General features: G+C 41.1%; 1 protein-coding gene across 1 annotated transcript in view; it reads right to left on the reverse strand.

Annotated features, from left to right (window-relative positions):
- CEP41 (centrosomal protein 41) overlaps positions 1-12,835 on the reverse strand; it is a 54,806-nt gene extending 41,971 nt beyond the window's left edge. The window contains exons 1-2 of the mRNA XM_049775073.1: positions 12,749-12,835; positions 3,561-3,624 (exon numbers count right to left, since the gene is read on the reverse strand). Coding sequence (XP_049631030.1) covers positions 3,561-3,624; positions 12,749-12,781 — 97 coding nt within the window. The 5' untranslated portion in view covers positions 12,782-12,835. The remainder of the gene's footprint in view (positions 1-3,560; positions 3,625-12,748) is intronic.
- Between the last annotated feature and the right edge of the window lie 6,458 nt (positions 12,836-19,293).

Here is a 19,293-nt window from a genome sequence, read left to right on the forward strand (position 1 = left end):
AGTCAGGGGGCTGGAGTAATAGCATGGTGGATAAGATGTTTGCCTTGCATGTGGTGGATCCATGTTAGGTCCCTGGCATTTCAAATGGTCCCCCAAGCCCACCAGGAGTGATTCCTGAGTGCAGAGCCAGATGTTCCCCTATGCACAGCTGGGTGTGGCCCAAAATCAATAACAAAAAATATTGGTCTAAGTCAGAGGCCACTTTCAGAAATATGATATGATATAAAATCTTTGGCATATAGACTAGGCAGAGTTCGTAGGCTTAATATCATCCATAAAAGGACAAACTAAAAACAAAGAATTTCTCCAAGATTAAACCAAGCTAATCCAAATCCTGTTAAAGAGGATGAAAGAATTGGGAAAATGATTTAAAACCATGTATCAAACAAAGGAATAGCGATTTAGATATATAAGGAACACTGAAAACACAACAATTAAAATTTAGAATATAAGTAAAAGACATGAACTACATGAAAGGAGCTACATATGGCAAACAGGGAGACACAAATAGACATTTAACATTATTAACCATTAGGGAAATGCAAATCAAAACTGTGGTGCTATACCATCAGAGTTACTAAATATAAAATATTTACTAAATATTACTAAAATAAAAACGTGGTGACAACACCTAATGCCAGTGAAGAAGAACATTGTTGGCAAGAATGTAGAATATGGTGAAGCCACTATTGGAAGAGTTCAGCAGTTTTGGGGCCAGAGATAAAGTACAAGGAAGGTGCTGCTTTTCAAGTAGCCAACCTGGGTGAGTTCAATCTTTTACACTTGACATGATCCCCTCCCCCCAAACTCCACCAGAAGTGATCCTTGAGCCAGAAGAGAACACTAAGCACTGCAGGGTGTGGCCAAGATAGACAATAAAAAAGTTCAGTAGTTTCATAAAAATAAACTGCAAATGCAATTATCAAGTAATCATCAATTGCATTTCTGGGCATTTATCCTGGAGAAATGAAGACATATTCACATTCATACCTAAATTTTCATAGCATTTTTATATGGTATAGTAAAAAAGTAGAGACAATCCAGATGTCTTTCAATAAATAAATGGTTAAATTGTAGTTCCACCATTACGTGGGAATGTCAAAAAAGGAACGAACCACAAATACACACAACCACCAGGACACCTTTCCAAAGACCAGCGTTTCATGAAGAAGTCAATTCAAAATACTGCACGCCATATGATGCCGTGCATACAGTTTTTGTAAAATGGCAACTGGAGAAAGAGATGAGTGGCTGCCAAAGGCTCAGGAGGGAGTGTGGGTTAGGAAGGCAGATGTGGTTTACAACACGAGGGACGTTGGTGGAATGGACACATTCTGTAATCCAGGTTGAATCAATATCAACTTCATGGCTGGGCTGCTATGTACCAGTCTGTAAGAAGTTACGAAGGGAAATACATAAAGGAAGGGTAGGTAGAATCGCTGTGTAACCTGGTACCATTTCATTTGAATTTGTAATAACCTAAAAATAGAAAGTTTTAGGAAAATATGGGTGTAAAAAATGAGAATATAAAAGGAGAGAGATCATTGTGATTTATAATAAAATGAGCTACCAACTGAAGTGGTCTAGCATAAGTCCCTTAAGAAAGATACCTCATTCCATATTTTGAGGAGCTGGGTACAAGCTCTTTCTATTCACAAATATCTCAATTAGGACTAGAGAGAGTACAGTAAGTAGGGCAGTTGCTTTGCATACTGCCGACCAGGGTTTGATCACAGGTAACCCATCTGGTCTCTTGAACACTGCCAGGAGTGATTCCTAAGTGCAGAGACAGGAGTAACCACTGAGCATCACTGAGTGGTCCCCAAATCAAAAACCAAACTAAAAAACAAAAACAAAACAAAACACCAAATATCTCAATTAAAAATTAATTTTAGATAACGGGATTTTTATTGAGTCAAATTTGGTGACAAATTAGGAACTAATGAGAAAAATAAGTTTTCAGTTGCAAAGCCCAATTCAACTTTCAAAGAAAATATGACAATAGAGACAAATTTATTTGAAATAAACCTCAGCTCTTAAAATTTTAGTTTTAAGAAGGAATGACAGTTCCAAAAGAAATACATTCTGTATCTGAACTCCTTGGGGAGGAAAAGTAAAAAATGAAACCGGCACTTTTCATCTAAGTGCTTATATCAAAGAGTAGTTTGTTCCCAAAGGGTGGACAACAGTTATAGAAGAGGAGAGGGGCAAAATTAGAGGTGATGAAGGGGTCTGGGGAGAAATGAGATTGAGAACTGCTGCAAGGATAGCAGGGCCTCAGAGGGATAACAGCACAGGCTTCAATGGTGCTCCCCAATCTTAGGAACCTCCTCTTGCATACAAATCCAATTTTAGCTCCTTTGAGAGGAGCTCCTATGTGAGGTATGAACCTCACATACATCACTTCACCCTTGTACCACAATTTCCTCCTCAAAAAAAAATATCTTTATCTATCTCATATATATTACCTCCCATCAAACAGGTTAATTGTGAGTTGAAATGTCTGCATAACACAGAAATATTTGAAAGGCCCCCCAAGAAAAGGCAGATCTGCAAAATATGGCTCAATGAAGCATTTGATTTTAGTCTTTTTTTTTTTTTTTACCCCGTCCCTGATTTTAGTCTATTTTATACGATGAAATATGCACCATGACAGATAACACTTTTAAAAGGAACTGGAGAGAAAGACAAAACGAAGGAGATTTAAACAGAGTCAGTATTCCAAGTCTATTTTCTCAGTTGTCTTGAGATTACTGGCGGGAAATTCAGGACTGCTACAGGCATGCAGTGCTACAATCCGCTAGCAAACCCAAGTGTAATAGAACAGATTTTTCTCCAGCTGGCTTTAATAGGTTAAAAAAAATAATAACAACCCAAACCAGAAAACCAAAAACTAAACAAAACAAATAAACAACCAAAACCCCGTAAGATTATGAATCCACCAGGGACCTAGGAAGTGGTCTTTATTAAGGCATTGAAAAATGCTTAGGACATAAAAATAAGCAGTAACATATTCTCAAATCTCATTTTACCTGAAATGCTGCACTAATTTAATTTGGTCTGGTATTCAGTTACTCACTTAAGTCCATCTGCCTCCACTTGAAGTTAAGCTCTTTGATTGCAAAAATCACGATTCACACTCATCCTTATATGTCTCATAATCCGCAACTTTGCATGTAATTGGAACTCTTCAAACACTGAAGCCACAGACATGCACATGTATAATCTATCCCCCTCATCCTGTTTGAAGAATATCTTTAAGGTATTCCAAATGGAGAACAGCCCCCCTTACTTTTTATTGAACCTTAGTCTCGTAATTTACTGAAAAACATTTCACTAATTTATAACAATTATGAGAGTGGACATGTTTACAATTTTCAAAGATAAGCCCCAACCCCAGAAAGACCCCAGGCAAGATAGTAAGAAACTTTGAGCTATCATTCATGACATATTAGGCATTATTGAGGTGCTTTTTGTTAATAAGAGTCAGTTAGGTTTTGAAGAGGAGGTTAGTTATTTTTGCAGGTTTGTTTTTGGTTTTTAATATCATCTTTACTCACCAGTATCCAGTCTTGACTTGACATGTTGATACTTTGGGTTCCGTGGTATCCTTTTGGTCAGATACTAAAAAATAAGGAAATTTACAGTCAGTGGGGTGCATGTCAAGATAAGGGCTGGCCATAAGGAAAATAATCCAATGCTAAAACTAAACTAAACTAAAAACAGCAACAGAAAAACTGAACAAATGCTAAAATCTCATCAAGTGTAAAGATGGAAGGACTTGGTTCTGTCCTACTGTCCCTTTAACATAGGACTTCCTTCTCTCAGCTTTTCTCTTTGGCAAGGAAGGTTATCTTGTTTCTGTCAAAACACATTATATTGTCAAAAAAAATCATCTCACAGCATGACACAGTCAGGAAAACAACTCTTAAAAATGACTTTTAACATAAGCCCAATCACTCTCCCGAGTCCCCTCCAACACACCACTGCCACCCAGAACATGCTACCCGCTTTGGTCCAGATGTTCATTATCCTTGCACATGGTCAACCTGGATTGAATCTCCAGTATATGGTTTCCCCAAGCCCACCAGAAGTGATCTCTGATTGTATAGCCCACAATATACCTTGAACACTACAGGATATAGGAGAAGGGAGAAGGGAGAAAGGAGAAGAGGAGGAGGAGGAAGGGGAGGAGGAGGAGGAGGCCAAAACACCACTGTCAAGTCACTGGAGGGAGAAAATCAAAAAGAACCTCATGATATGGTCTGTATTTTTCACCTATCTCAACAGCACATACACTGATCCTCAGATGTGTGTACATATGTGTGTGTCTGTTTGTATGTTTAAGTTTTTATTCTAAAAGGCTGCACAGCTCTTTTCTCTATCCCATTAGCAACTGTTGTCAGTATGAGAAAACATTTCTACTACTAGTTCCAACTACTTCCTACACAAAGATGAAGAGTTTAAGAGAGAAAAGATGTTCTTGCACTAAAAGGGGAACTTTAGGATAAGTTCCCCAGGAAAGGGTAAAAAAAAAATTTAAACCAAGCAAGTAAGCACATGAGAAAGCCAGAGAAAGCAAGTGCCTACCTGGTAGAAGCAAAGTGAAAGAAAAGCAAAAATTAGAATTTTACTAAAAGTAGACTGAGATGTTTTCTTTTCTCCTTCTACATGTTCTGTTTTATTTTTTTGTTTGTTTTTGGTTTTTGGACTACACCGTGTGACACTTGGGTTACTCCTGGCTATGCGCTCAGAAATCTCTCCTGGCTCGGGGGACCATATGGGATGCCAGGGATCGAAAAATGTCAGTCCATGTTCAGCCGCATGCAAGGTAAACACCCTACCACTGTGCTTTCGCTCCGGCCCCTATATGTTCTGGTTTTTTTTTGTTTGTTTGTTTGTTTGTTTTTTTAAGATTTCTATATGCTGTCTCCTGTTTCTTACTTTTTTTTTTCAGAGTTTCCTAACAAAGCGTCTCTTGAAAAATTCCAAGTTCCTCTCTGCTGGACCGCTAAGGAGGATTTATTCATACCTAAGCCAACAAAGCAAAGAAGAGTGTCTCTAGGGAGCAGGTGTGGTGGCAAAAAGAGAATGATCGGGGGAAAGAGCGTGCACAACTGTAGTCTTGGGGTCCTGCCCACCCCTGGTTTTCCCTTACAGAGACTAATGAGAAATCCCTATGGCACAGTAGAAAATGCATTTCTTTCTCAGTTTTCCCTTTGGGTCCAATTCCTTGTTCCCTAATTTCCTAGTCCTGACCAAAGGCCTAACACTGCTGCTCTATTCTCCACAGAGCACCACAGAGTTGATAGAGGTGGTGCCCTTCTTTTCTTCAGATTCTTGCTGTGAGGATGGATTGTTTCTTGACCTACTGACCAAGTGACTATTTTCCCCTCTTCAAATGACATAAACAGGATGAAACGGTGGGAGTGGAACAAAAGCAGAAGCTTCATGGAGGCCTGTTCATTGGTTCCATTGAGCCTTACTGACCACCTATTCCACTGAAGCTTTGCTAAGTGCCCACCAGGAGTAAGTCTCTGACCTACTGAGAAAAACTAACACAGTCCTTGCCCAACCACTGGCGAGAAGAACACATGCATGTAAAGTGTGACAGGAAGGGTGAAAATGTGCATAGACAGGGAACTTAAGATCTTTTTTCCAGAGGGCTGGCTCTGAGATGACTCTAGATAGCCAAGGCAGCCAAGGAACCTGGGTGAGACTTAACAAGGTCTGGTAAATAGTAGACTTGAAGTAGAAGGGACAATTTGGGGCCCAGGAAAGCAGGAAAAGCAGACAGAGGCCAATCATAACAGCTTCTAGATTCATGTGAAGAAATATGGATGTGGGGCCCGAGAGCTGGCACAGGGTCAAAGGAATACAAGGTTTGAGTTCCTGGCATCCCCAGTGGTCTTGAGTACAGTCAGAGGTCACTCCTGAGCACAGAGTCAGGACTAGCCCGTGAGCATGGAAGTGTGGCCTCACCACCAAAAAAAAAAAAAAAAAAAAAAAAAAAAAAACCTGGGGCCGGAGAGATAAAATGGAGATAAGGCATTTGCCTTGCATGAAGAGGGATGGTGGTTCGAATCCCGGCATCCCATTTGGTCTCCTGAGCCTGCCAGGAGCGAATTCTGAGCGTAGAGCCAAGAGTAACCCTTGAGTGCTGCTGGGTGTGACTCAAAAACAAACAAACAAACAAACAAAAAACCAACCCTGAGACCCAAAGAACTGAAAACAGGGGCCATTTTTTCATGGCCAATGTTTGAAGAAAGATTAGATTGTAAGGAGTGAGGGGAAGAGAGGAAAGGCAGGCTACTATTGGTATCTAGTCTGAAAACAGGAGGGCTGCTAACACCTTGTAATGACAGGAGAGTACCCCCCACCACAAAGAACTAGCTGGCCCCAACCAAGGTGAGTGGAGGTCATGGTCTTCAAGGTGGATAGAGGAAGCACAGTTGTGGACAATGGGAAGACATGAAGGAATCCTCAGGACAGTTGAAGGTTCATGGGACTTTACTGCCATCTTAGCACCATCATCTGCTAGCCTGTGGAGAAAAAAGCCAGACTTTCGGACAAGAATGGAGTCAAGTAAAGGGCTGCTGTGAGAGTGGGTGATCTCTGTGGGTGATCCTAGGGATCATATAATGTACATGATCCTAGGAAGGAGGTAGGAAAGAACAGAAAGGAAGTTTCCAAGAATCCTTAAAGCTGTAAAATTAGCTGAGCTGTAAAACTGTCATAACGAGGTGAGAAGGGATCAGAGGTTGCAAAGCATGGTCTGAGAAGCAGGTCCTGTTCTGCCTAGGGCTGCTGAGAGAAAGCTCTCTGGGGCACTGCATCTGAAAGGAAGCAACAAATTGGATCTCTGAACCTGAAGCTCAGGAGAGTGCTCAGTGCCAGGAAGGACAAGAGGACTGGAGTTGCCAGCCTATAGATAGCAGAAGGGAACAACATAAGCCTGGAGTTTGTAGACCATGAATAACACGACCACCCCCAACAAACCAACTCCGGTGAAGAGAAGCACCATGGAAAGGACTCACAAGAGATTAATAGCATATGCATTGAGGAAATAAAACACATTTCAGGAAGAAAGAGGTGGTTTGCCTTGTTGAATACTGTTAAGATCAGAGAACAAGAGCTCAAACAGGAACAAGTAAATAAGAATGGAGGGAAACTAAAAAGACAACAGGAAAGTGGGTTTGGGTTGAGCAAATCAGGTCATTGCTGATGAGCCTGGTGGATGGTGGATGGTGGATGTGGTTACTGTGAATGACAGGAGCAGAAGCAGAAACACTAGCACTGAGCAGATGAGAGGGAAACTAGCAAAGAAATGTAGCCAAATAGTCTCTGCCGTGGAGGAGCCAGAGAGATAGTACAGTGGGTAAGGCATTTGTCTTGCATGCAGCTGAACCAAGTTCAATCTCTGACCTCCCCTGTGTACTCCTGAGAGCTGTTAACAGTGATCTTTGAGCCAGCAGCAAGTAGGGGGCATCACTGGATGTGACCCCAAAACAAGTAAAAAAAGTTGTGATGGGATAGTTTTGCTGTTATTTGGCAAGAAAGGAGACCTGAAGATGTTTAGAAGCTAATGGACTAGATAAGAGGTTACCTATGAAGGAGAGAGGATGAAGACAAGGGACTGGGAGAGGAGTGAGGCCCAGAGACAGGTATAAGTTAAGCTTTGAAGATAAAGACATACTTTTATATTATTACTATTTCAAGGGACTGGAGTGATAGCATAGCAGTAGAGCATTTGCCTTGCATGCAGAAGACCTGGGACAAACCCAGGATCAATTCCTGGCATCCCATTTGGTCCCAAGTCAGTCAGGAGTGATTTCTGAGTGCTGAGCCAGGAGTAACTCCTGAGTGACGCCGGTGTGGTCCCAAAATTAAAAAAAAATCCCACAAAACTGTATCTATAAATACTATACCCTATATTAACAGTTTTATATATATATATATGTATATATACACACACTTAGCTCTATCATGCATTTAATACATACATGTACAATCAGAAAAAGATCCTAATGAAATTCATCGAAGAGTGAAAATGTAGAAAGTTCATATCCCTGGTATTATCATTTGCTTGCTGGGAGTAACCACAAATTTCAATGACCCCTTGAAGGTCAATGACCCCCAGTTCTAAGGAAGGTGGAAAAAGTAATATCAACCAGAGTTGAAGAGCAGGGAGTTGGAATTGGAGGCACTGAATTGGAAGTCCAAGCAATGTTGGCTATGATCCCAGAACCAAACAGTTATCAAACCCACCACACTGCAACTATTTATCTTTTCCTCAGTTTTAAAGACCCAATAACAAGTTTCTTCTAGGAAGATGCCTCCTGAGTACCAGTCCAAGTACCAGCTGAGTGAATCTTCATGTACTGTGTAATGGCATACTCCCTCACTTCTTGGGTTTGGGACAGGGGCTCTACCTTGTTAATTTGGGAAGGGGCAGTGCTAGCTCTGAGCTTAGGGGTCACTCCTGGAGGTCTAGAGAACCCTCCTATGGTGATTGTATTTAACCAGGTTCACTCACATTGAAGGCAAAAGACCTACTCCTCTGCTATCAATCTAGCCCCTACCCTGTGTATTCTTAATCTGACACAAAATCCTGCATTAGTGTGAGAGCAATTAAGTGCCTATGCCAAATAGAAGGAGGTGATTCCAAGACCTGAGCAACATGCAGTGGGCATGTCAGCAGCATGGACATCAAGAACTCCCAAGACACCAAAGCAAAGACAGCTCTCACATAGGTGCTAAGAAAAGAGACTTACTTGAAAGAAAAAAGGCACTATTTTAGGGGCCAGAGAGATAGTATAGTGAACAGGTGCTTGTCTTGCATGCAGGTGGCTAGAGTTCAATCCCCTGTACTCTATAGAGTTCCTTGAGCCCACCAGAAGTAATACCTGAGCACAGAGCCAGGAGTAAATCCTAAGCACCACCAGATATGGTCCCAAAATCAGGGCTGTAAGGGAGGGCATTATTTTAAGGGCTAAATTTCCATGAACTGAAAGATGAAGGGAAGGGATGAAAAAAGGAAGTCAGAGAGATTCTAACAGCAAAGCTATTCTAAAAGTACACTAAAAAAAAAAAAAACAACAAAAAACTAAGTGGAGGCCAGAGAGATAATACAGTGGGTAGGGTGGTTGGCTTACATGTGGCCAACCCAGATTCGATTCCTACTATCTCATATCCCCATAGATCCCCTGAGCCCACCAGGAGTTGTCTCTGAGTGCAGAACCCTACAGTAAACCCTGGACACTACCAGGTGTCCCAAAGAAGCAAAGAAAAAAAAAAAAGTAAGCAGTTCTATCTGCTGGAGAAGGTCCAATAAAAAATAATTAAGAAAAAAAATTAAGAAAGACACATTCAAGTTGGGCACCTGACCAGGTTTTTAATTTACATTATCTCGTTTATTTATCACAAACACCCTCAAGGTAAACACTAGTATTGTCCTCATCTATTTATAAGAGAACAGGCTACCTCTCTCAAAATGGAACTCAAGATCTGTACATTTCAACCTATGTAATAAGATTCTAAGGATTAAAATTACTTAGCTCCTTCATGTAGAGAGGACATCTATCAAATGAGGGGAGTAGAATATAAATTTTAAAATCAATCTTATGCAAGGCATGTTCACATCTTAGAGCCTTTTATTAAAGAGAATTTTAATTCTGTCTAGTTTTACTGTTGTCAAACAACTCCGTTTCATATTTACACATGTAGCAGCCTTGCCAGCAACTTCTATTGTGACCAAGTATATTTTTCAAGATTGCTACAGAATTTCCCATCCCACCCAAACTACAGAGTCAACATTCTTCTGAAAGAAATATGGAGCTAATGTTCCCTCCCCTTCCACCTGGATGGGACCACCACTGCCATGGAGTGATTCAGGAACTACTATGTCTAGGTTCTAAAAGGGAATATAATTTCCACTTTTTTCTCTTAAGGCCCATGTTTTCTTAAGCCACAGGAAAAGGCCATTTTGAGGAGTCACAGATGATGGTTAGAACTGAGATCCGGGGCAAGAGATTGCATCAAGTCATGACTGAAGAAACCTTCAAGAAAATTCCAGCCCCAGTTTCTGTCTGCTAAACCATGAGAGAAATCTCAAGTAAAGACCATCTAGTTTAGTCTAGTCAATCTTTAAAATGAGGCCATTTATGTTAAACCACTACATTTGAAGGTGATTCACTATAATATGTAAACTGGAATGTCATCCTCTTCCTTTTCCTGTTAAGATAAACTCAAAAAAATATGGCACTGAGTATATGCAACTTACAGGGGTTAGGGTGCATGCTTTGTATGAGGCTGACAGAATTTAATTCCCAGAACCACAGGATATAATGAACATCATGTGTATAGACCTGGTGATCCCTGAGCATCACCAGGAGTGGCTCAAGAGGTTCCCAAGCATCACAAGGGTGGTCTTGGTGATCCCTGTCTCTGTAAGAACAAGCAGCCTTGCATCCTTGAATCCAAGCAATGAGCCACCAACAAAGTTGACTGAAAGGCCCCTGGATCCTTGAGAAACACTTGGGAGACCCCTCTTTCCCTCTATTAAAAAAAAGAATGAAAGTTCTTTTTAGAACGTTTTAGAATGGCATTCACATCACTGGAGTTCCAGAAAGAGGAGAAACAGAAGAAATGTTAGTAGAAAAAAATAATAGCTGAAAATTTCTGTGATAATCTAAAAGAATTCAACTATTTTTGATTAAACTACAGAAACAAAAACTCTTAACAAAATAGAAACAGAAGGAACTTAGAGCAATTTAGTAAATAAAGTTCATATACAACAAACCCATTGCTAACATAATACTCAATGGTATAAAACTGAAAGCATTTTCTTAAAGATTGGGTATAAAGGAAGATGTCCACTCTCACAAATATGATTCAACCAACAAAGTCTGTGCAACAGCAATTAAGCAAGAAAAAGAAAAGGGCTTCAACTATTAATTACTATTTCTAAATGATAATACATAATATATATAAAATTTCTCAAAAAATAAAGTAGCATGCTCAAAAAAAACACACAAATTGTTGCATTTCCACATGCAAATAATTAACTAGAAAGGAAATGCAAAAGATAAGTCAATTCCACTTACAACTGTGTCAAAAAGTATTAAGAATCTTAGAATCAATTTAACAAAGGGATGAAAGATTCACACATCAAAATCTATGAGCCACTATTAAAATAAATAGAAGACACAAGAAAATAGAAAAAAAAACATTCTGAATACATTAATTTGAAGAATTAACGCTGTTAAAATGATCATCCTACCCAAAGCATTATACAGATTTAATACACAAATCTGATAAGTGTCACTGGCTTCCATGAAACTCAAAAGCTTCTGAAAACCCCGGCAAGCAAGCAAGTTGTACATATAGGTAACCACAAAATGTGCCTTTGGTCACAGCTACTTTCCTACCTCCTCATAGGCAGGCCTCTTGGACCCACCCTAGGGTCTCCCAACTTACTCCATTTCATTCATGCCTCCTGGGAGATTAAAAGATTAGCAACTCATGTCAAGTAGAAAGGGTAAGAAGTTCAACCACGTGCACAAGGCTTGATTTTAGTACTGGCAGCCCTATAGGTGTCTCATCTCCTTATCTGGGGTAGGCGGGTTCCATCTGGGATTGTAGGTTTGGGTTGTACTTTTTGATTTGGAGCTACACCCAGGGGTACACAGGTGCAGGCAACTCTCCCTATTGCTCTGAAGTTACTCCAGACTGTGCTTTTCTGGGTGAAGGTGGTGGAAATCTTATCGTGCTGGTGCTCGAACCCAGGCCTGCATTCTGACCTTTGGAACCATCTCCCTGGCCAGGGGTGCTTTTGTTGTTGTTATGTTTGCTTTAGGGCCATAAAGGTGATGCTTAGGACATTAATCCTGGCTCTACACTCAGGAATTACTCCAAACACTGCTTGGGGGACATATCGGATGCCAGGGATCAAATCCATGCCAGCCACGTGCAAGGCAAGCAGCTTATCCGCTGAAAACTGTATCTCCAACCCTCAGGTCCTTCTTGGCCAGGCTAACAACTTGGCCCTTACAGGTCATGTCCAGGTCCCCCTGCATCACCTTCCGTTGATCTCCTCTACTCCCTAGCACTCTCCTAACACATTGTACCCAGAGTGTTTCCAAATGTCCCTTGCAAGACTGAACTTGGGAAAGGTAAAAGGGTCTTGTTGGCACCCTGGGATGCAACAGACACTGCAGTAGTGCAAATCACCCAAAGGAACAGTCAAGGTGGTGAAAGGTGTCAGGAGAAAGGATGCAAGGGTGCATCCTTTCTAAAGGGTTTCTAGACTCCAGAATCATCTCTGCAGTCCCTGAGTCTGAAACAAGGCACCCTTAGATATTTTTGCACCTTCACATGGTGCTCTTCCGCGGAGGGGCTACAAGGACAATTTATGTTTTTCAGGCCTAGAGAACCAGCAGCCCTGGGCGGGTAAGAGACTTGTCTCGATGCACTGAGCTCTTCTCGGAGCTACGCGGTTTGCAAATGCTGTCTGGCAGGATGCACGAGCCGCCGGCCGACACTCGCCACCAGCTCAGGGCCCGGGCTCCGCGTCCCCCCAGGCCGCTCCGCCTCCGGCCCCTCTCCAGACCATCTCCTCCTCCCGCCGGCCGCTTCCCGCCTTCCGGGCGGCGGAAGTGGCGGCTGCTCGGCCCTGCCCACGTGGGAGCCTTTTCCTAGGTGCTCCCCACCCCGCGGCCGGTTCTGCGCTCTGGACCTGGGCCCTCACCTCGGGATTCCCAATGTGCCTCCGGACAGACATATTGTCTCCAACCGACCACGTTCAGGCGTTCTCGCCTCGCCGGTTGCCTCTAACCCTAAGCTTCCTGGTTCTGCAGCGCGCCACGGCCACCTTCCTACAAGCCCTTCTCCGATTGGCTGGCTCTGACCCACCAGCCAATCACAGCCGCGTTTACTGTTTCTTGGCGGGGTCAAAGGAGAGCTGGAGTCGGCTCCCAGGTTGCCCCGGGCAACGCGGGACGCCGCCTGCGGAGGTCCTTTGTGCGTTCCGCTCTGCACCCGCCCGGGCTTGGGGCTTAGCGCGGGAGGAGGTGGCGGGCGTCTAACGCTCCCTAGGCTGACTGCGTGGGGTCCGGGGGGGATCAGGGGAAGGAAAGACACCCCCTCCCCAGCCAATTAAGCCCCAATACTGCACCAGGCACCCCGCCCCCCACTTTAAAGCGAATCCTCCAACTTGCTTTGATAATAAGGACTCTCAGATACGGGGGGACCCGGGAGCGTTCGGCAGGCACGGGCACCCAGTAGCTTATTATTTTCACGTTAAGTCAATATGCAAATTATGCAAACCTATCAGGCGTAAATACAGTGATTATTGTTCCTTGAAAAGCTTTTAGCGAGCTAAGAGAATGGCGACCCTAATGGCAAACACACACACACACACACACACACACACACACACACACACACACACACACACACACACACACCACACCACACCATTCTGTGATTCATCATTCATTTAACAAATATTTAATAAGCACCTTATGAGAGAAGCCGCTGCAAGTGGGTTTTTGTGGAGGATGGGAAGATGACTAAGATTCAATCCTGCTGTCATGGCAACCATTGTGACTCCTGCCACCAGCCACCACCTGTTCTTATTTCCACATCTGAAAATTAAGTCTTAGCACTTTTACGAAACAAGCACACAAAACAGTTTTGACTTGGCTCCAAAATACTCCACCAAACCCATAGGAGGGGAAATATATATATATATTACCTATGAGCATCAATACAGTAATCCTTTGTCCTTTGCTCCACGTAGTTTTTCCAGGAATAGAGAAAGGTTATTCCTGCTCTAACTGCTTGTGAATACTAGCACAGATCTGAGCTACAGATCTATGCCTGTGACTCGATGAACAGCCTCACCTGCCATTTTCCTCAGACACTTCTGTAAGCCCATTCTTAGGACCACACCTTAAATTCTGCAGTAATTCAGAGCAGTAGCACGACCTCCTGGATCTTCACCAGATCCCACTGTCAGTCTCTTGCGCTTTCCTGCCTCCTTTATTCTCCAACCGCTCTATTATCCCTTTCCTCAATTCTCCTCCAGACTAGGAAGAGTTTAAGAGACAGAGGAAAAAAAAAGTGGGAGTTAGTGGGGAGAATATCTAGCAGCTTTTTGCACAGCAAGTAGAAGTTTCTAGATTGATTACTTCTTAGCCTGTATACTAACCTGGTGTAGCAGCTTGGAGGGGGGGGATTGATGATAGACATTAGCAGTGAATAAACTGGACAAAGGAAAGGAGAGGGAGATCTTAATGTGCTGAATTTAATAGGTGAGAAAAAGCAAAGATTTAAAAACATTATTGGGAAAAACAATATCCTTAAGGAGAGGTAAGATGTGAAAGGAAAAGGAAAATATTGAGAACAGCTGTAATTTTTCTCATATGTTTTCTAATGAGAAGAGAAAATAATAAATCATAGAAGAAAAACATTAGTTAAATATATAAAAAAAAATGTCCTACTAATACTGAAATACAAAGAAGCAAGAGATTTCCCTTTTCCTTCCATCCCCCTCCTCTGGCCCAACCTAACAATTAGACAAAGGGTTTTTTGTTGTTGTTGTAATTTCTTTATTTTTTTTTGTAATGAAAATGCTCAGTGTTGGCTATTGATTCATGAAATGCAAGCTCTTACATAGTTCATGTGAATATTAGGGATGGTAACCATTTTGAAAAGTCATTTGAGAGTGGCTATTGCAAATTTTAGTATTCTGAGAATTCCTCCTGAGGATAGAGTCTGGAAGATGCACAAAAATTATTATTCCCACAGATGTTCACTGGAATTTTATTTATTCAAAATTAAAAAATTGAAACCACCTATTTGATCGTCTTTTAAAAATCATTAAAATAAACAATGGAAAATTTATCAAAAGTCATATTGTGGGATTATTTAAAGTATATTTCAAGGAAAAATTAAGGTAATGGAGAATTTATCCTAATATAATAAGTGAAAGGAGAAAGAAAGGATTTTTTTTAAGTAATATGGTTCTGATTTGTATCCAGGAAAATACAGGTATCCACAGGAAGAACAATTGAAAATAAAATTCAACATGCAAACCTCTTCTGGGTTTGTAATGGGAATATCCCATTACAAAAAAAATGTTTTTTTGTTTGTTTGGTTGGTTTTTATATACTTTTGTATCTTCTACAGATTTTCTTTAGTGACTATAAATTTATTTTACATTTTCATAGAAAAAAAGTTCTCTTCCTAAGAAACAAAAGATTCCTGATTCAACCTGAAATTGTCTTGGGCTTTTGTCTGGGCCAGTTTAAAGCAGCATTGAATGCAGTGTAATTCTTCTCTCTAAAGTGCTACCACTCTCCTCTTGGCAGTAAAAGACTCTCCAGACACTTGAGTAAGATCCTTGCAATCAGAGTGGTGATTGCTAAGAGGTTCAAGCTTTGTTCCTAAGAGAAAAAGTTCTGATTCCATTCTTTAAAAGTTCCTACTTTCACTGATTAGTCATATTTTTCACCAAGTTAGAAGAGCACTTGTAAACTTCCATTTGTTTGATGTTTTCCTTTTAACCCTGCATGAACTTCAAAAGACTTTGATCCCTGCAGCATGGTGGAAATGGGGCTGGCCTAGCATATTCCAGTGCTGGGTTCTTCCTGGTCCCCACATTTCTTTCCCTGGAATATGGCTATTTGGTTGTCAAGCCATTGGGTCTCTCCCAAGCTTCTCTTTACCTGCCTTTATTCAAAATCCGTCTCACCTTCTTCTAGTCCAATGAACTCTACAGCCTCACTCTCCTCTCAGCCTGGCCAAAACTTAGAGCCTCACTTTCAGACCTGCCTTCTTGATACTGCTGCTTCCACATAGACCTCAGTTCCCTTCCTTCCCTTTTGTCCTCTCAATTCCTTTCATGGTAGCACCTCCTGGGGCTTAAGGAAAAAAATTACATCATCTATTCTAGTTTCAGTGATACTTCTCTGCTTCCTTCCCTCACCTGTGGTAACTGAACTTGAGGCAAACTCTTAGATCTGCATGCCCCTTTCTGTAACGATTATCTGCCATTCTATTAACGATTTGGTGTCATTCTATGGTGAAGGAACACCTAGATCCTGGGGAGAAACACCTAGATCTCTGAGTAGAGGACTGGCCCTTGCTCTTTCCAGCTTAGTCCAAATTTGAAATGGGGAGAATACAATGACTTCAGTTATATTTGCTTCCCCTCTCATGATGTGACAGTATTTCCACATTAGGAATTATGAATCACTCACCCTTTCAGGCTTCCCAGAGTTTTGGAGATATAAAGAACTCTACCGAATAAGACTCCATGACTCTCTGTATGCAGTACGGCAGCCACCTTTGAGAGCCATGCAAGTCTATTGTCTGTGGAAGGACATTTGCGGCCCACTTCCAGGCGATGCAAAATGTTTATCTTCTGTAATCAATCTCTGGGGCATTTGCTGCTTTCTGCTTTGGGCTGAGATTTGAATTGAAGACTTATTCTCCACACTTCGTTTCCAAAGGTTTCTGAGGAGCCAATCTGCTCTAAAGGCCTGCGTCTGGGCGTGGAAGAGGAGACAGCATGTAGAAGTGACCAGGTCTATTTGGGCCAACTGCATAGCTGGAGAAACTATGCCCATGAACAGCCCATTTCCCCCTCCCCACCAAATGTGACTGAAATATGTCAGAAGTTTCACAAAATAATCTAAAACCTTAGGTTGTCATGTTAAGTCTACAGGTCATGAATTTTAAACCCCCAAGCTAGATTCTACAAATATAATGTCTATCTTTCATGATTTGAATTAATCTAAGATCAGATGTAGGGTAAAGGCAAAAACAAATGTGAGGAGAAATTCTTTCTGGAACTAGAAAATTCTAAGGGCTATCACTTTTATTTTAACAATAAGGAAAAATTGAATGACCTATAATAGTAGAAGTTTTCTCGAATCCTGCAGAGAGCTGGGATCTCAAGTCAGCCCATCACATAAAATCCCCAAACAGGACAGCACCACTGAGGACAGAGGAGACAAAGTTACTGCTTCCCTGTTGGAAGTTGGAGAAAGGTGACTGCCATAGGTGAGTCAAAAGGAACGATCGACATTTTCATTCATCACTAAAGTCTGAGTTAGGGGTAGCAGTCTGATTAGAATAACTAAAAGCCTTAATTTTTAAATTATTGTTGTTGGTTTTTGCTTTGGGGGCTATAGCCAGTGGTTCTTCAGACAGTGTTTAGGGGGCTATGTGGTTCCAGGGATCAAATGCAGGCTTCTGCATGTCAAGCCCATTCTCTGGTCTCTTGAGTCATCTTCCCAGTCCTCATCTTTAATTCCATGTGTCAGCTTAGGTAGGTATCTTATTCTCTTTCTGGGAATGTAATTTTTAGGTGACATTAACGTTTAAATTATTAGACTGAACAAAGCACATTCATCATGTGGGTGGGTCTTTTCTAGTCAAAGACCTTAATAGCTTAATGGCTTGAACACATGCTTTGCATCAGAAGCCCCAGCACTTTGTGGTCTCCCAAGCAGCAGTGGTAGCCACTTTCAAGCCAGGAGCAGCCCCTGAACATGGCTAAGTGTGGCCTCTAAATGAAACAATAAAAAGGTTGAGTCCCAGAGAAAGAAATTCTGACCTTCTGACTCCCCCAAAAGAAGTTTCTATCTATCTATCTATCTATCTATCTATCTATCTATCTATCTATCTATCTATCTATCTATCTATCTATCTATCTATCTATCCATCCATCCATCCATCCATCCATCTATCTATCCATCCATCCATCTATCCATCTCTATCTATTATCTACCAATCAATCTATCTAATATTTAAATTCCTTGATATCCCAAGCAATTGGTATCTGCCATATTGGATATGCAAACCCATGTGTTGCTTGGCCCTTGTGGTACTGGCATTATACTGCCATTTCAGTAGTTTTGGAAGCCTCCATTACTGTCTGTGGTATTTCTCATGGGACCATGTAGTGTTGGGGATCAAATTTTACTGACTTGCCTGTCTCAACTGCCTGCACCCATTTTTAACATCAACTTCTTTGGTCTTCTATCTCCCCACCCCTCTCACTCTATCTCCATCCCTTTTTCTCTCAATATATGATCATTCAATATATCTATATAAATATTCATCTGTAGCTGTATTGATTTTATTATTTTTCTGGAGAACCCACTGACAGAGTCCTAGACTCAAGAGAAATTTACATTCATTTTCAAGATCTTTTCCACATGGGTATAGTAGAGTGTCTAAATATGGGTGCTTAAAAGAAAAATTGGGAGTCAGCACACCACAGTAGTTGACTATTGCTGGAGACAGTCATAAACCATGGTCTATATGATCTGGCCCTTCTCTTATTACAGAAAAAAAAAACTTTCTTTAAAAAAATTTTTAAGCATGAGGTAAGGGCAGTGACCCTCCTGCCCCAGGGTCACTGGAAGGAATCAAAACAAAACTTGTATGCATCTTGGGGCATGTAAGCATCCATCCAATCATTCACATCATGGCCAGATACCTAGCAAGCATTTCGCTTTACAGGCAAGAATAAAGCCAGCACGGGGCCCATAAAAACCTCTTGCATCCCAGAATTGGATCAATATAGAAAATAAGATACAGTGAGTACTGCTAAACCTCAAAGGAGAACAGGAACAGAAAATTCTTCCAGTAGCCCCTTCCCCAAACTAAGTAAGCACTGTCTGATCCTTTGGGGGGGGGGGATAATGGTTGCAATAACTATCCATAAACCAGCTCATCTCCTAAATAGCTTGAGTCAAGCTTTCATGGTATTAGTTTAATAACTTGAACAGGTGAAACTTTTTCCAGGCATAAATAGTTTTGCTCACTCTTTTTTGGCTTCTACACAAAATGCATTCAGTTATTGAATGACCATGCAAAAAGAAAAGGAGAAATATAGGACTTCTCATTAAGAGATTAAAGCAATATATTGAAACAGCTCTCAGTATGGACCTATCAGACAGGAACTTCTGAATAACTATGACTCATATTAAAACATATTGTGAGAAAGATAGGTATATGAATATATTGGAATCTGATAGATGGCAAACTATAAAAAGGAAATGTGAGAGATTTAAAATTTTCAATGTCTATGGTGTAGGATTCTCATAGTAGAATCATCAGCAGACTTGATACTGCTGCCAGTATCTGTGAACTTAAAGATAGTACCTTAGAAATGTTCTAAATGAAGTCCAAAGATAAAATAGTGAGAAAAAAATGTTGAGAAGATAAAATATTTAAAACTTGGTAATATAAATAAGAAGACATAAAATGAATGGG

The sequence above is a fragment of the Suncus etruscus genome, chromosome 1, assembly GCF_024139225.1.
Source record: "Suncus etruscus isolate mSunEtr1 chromosome 1, mSunEtr1.pri.cur, whole genome shotgun sequence".
In the NCBI taxonomy this organism is placed as follows: Eukaryota; Metazoa; Chordata; class Mammalia; order Eulipotyphla; family Soricidae; genus Suncus; species Suncus etruscus.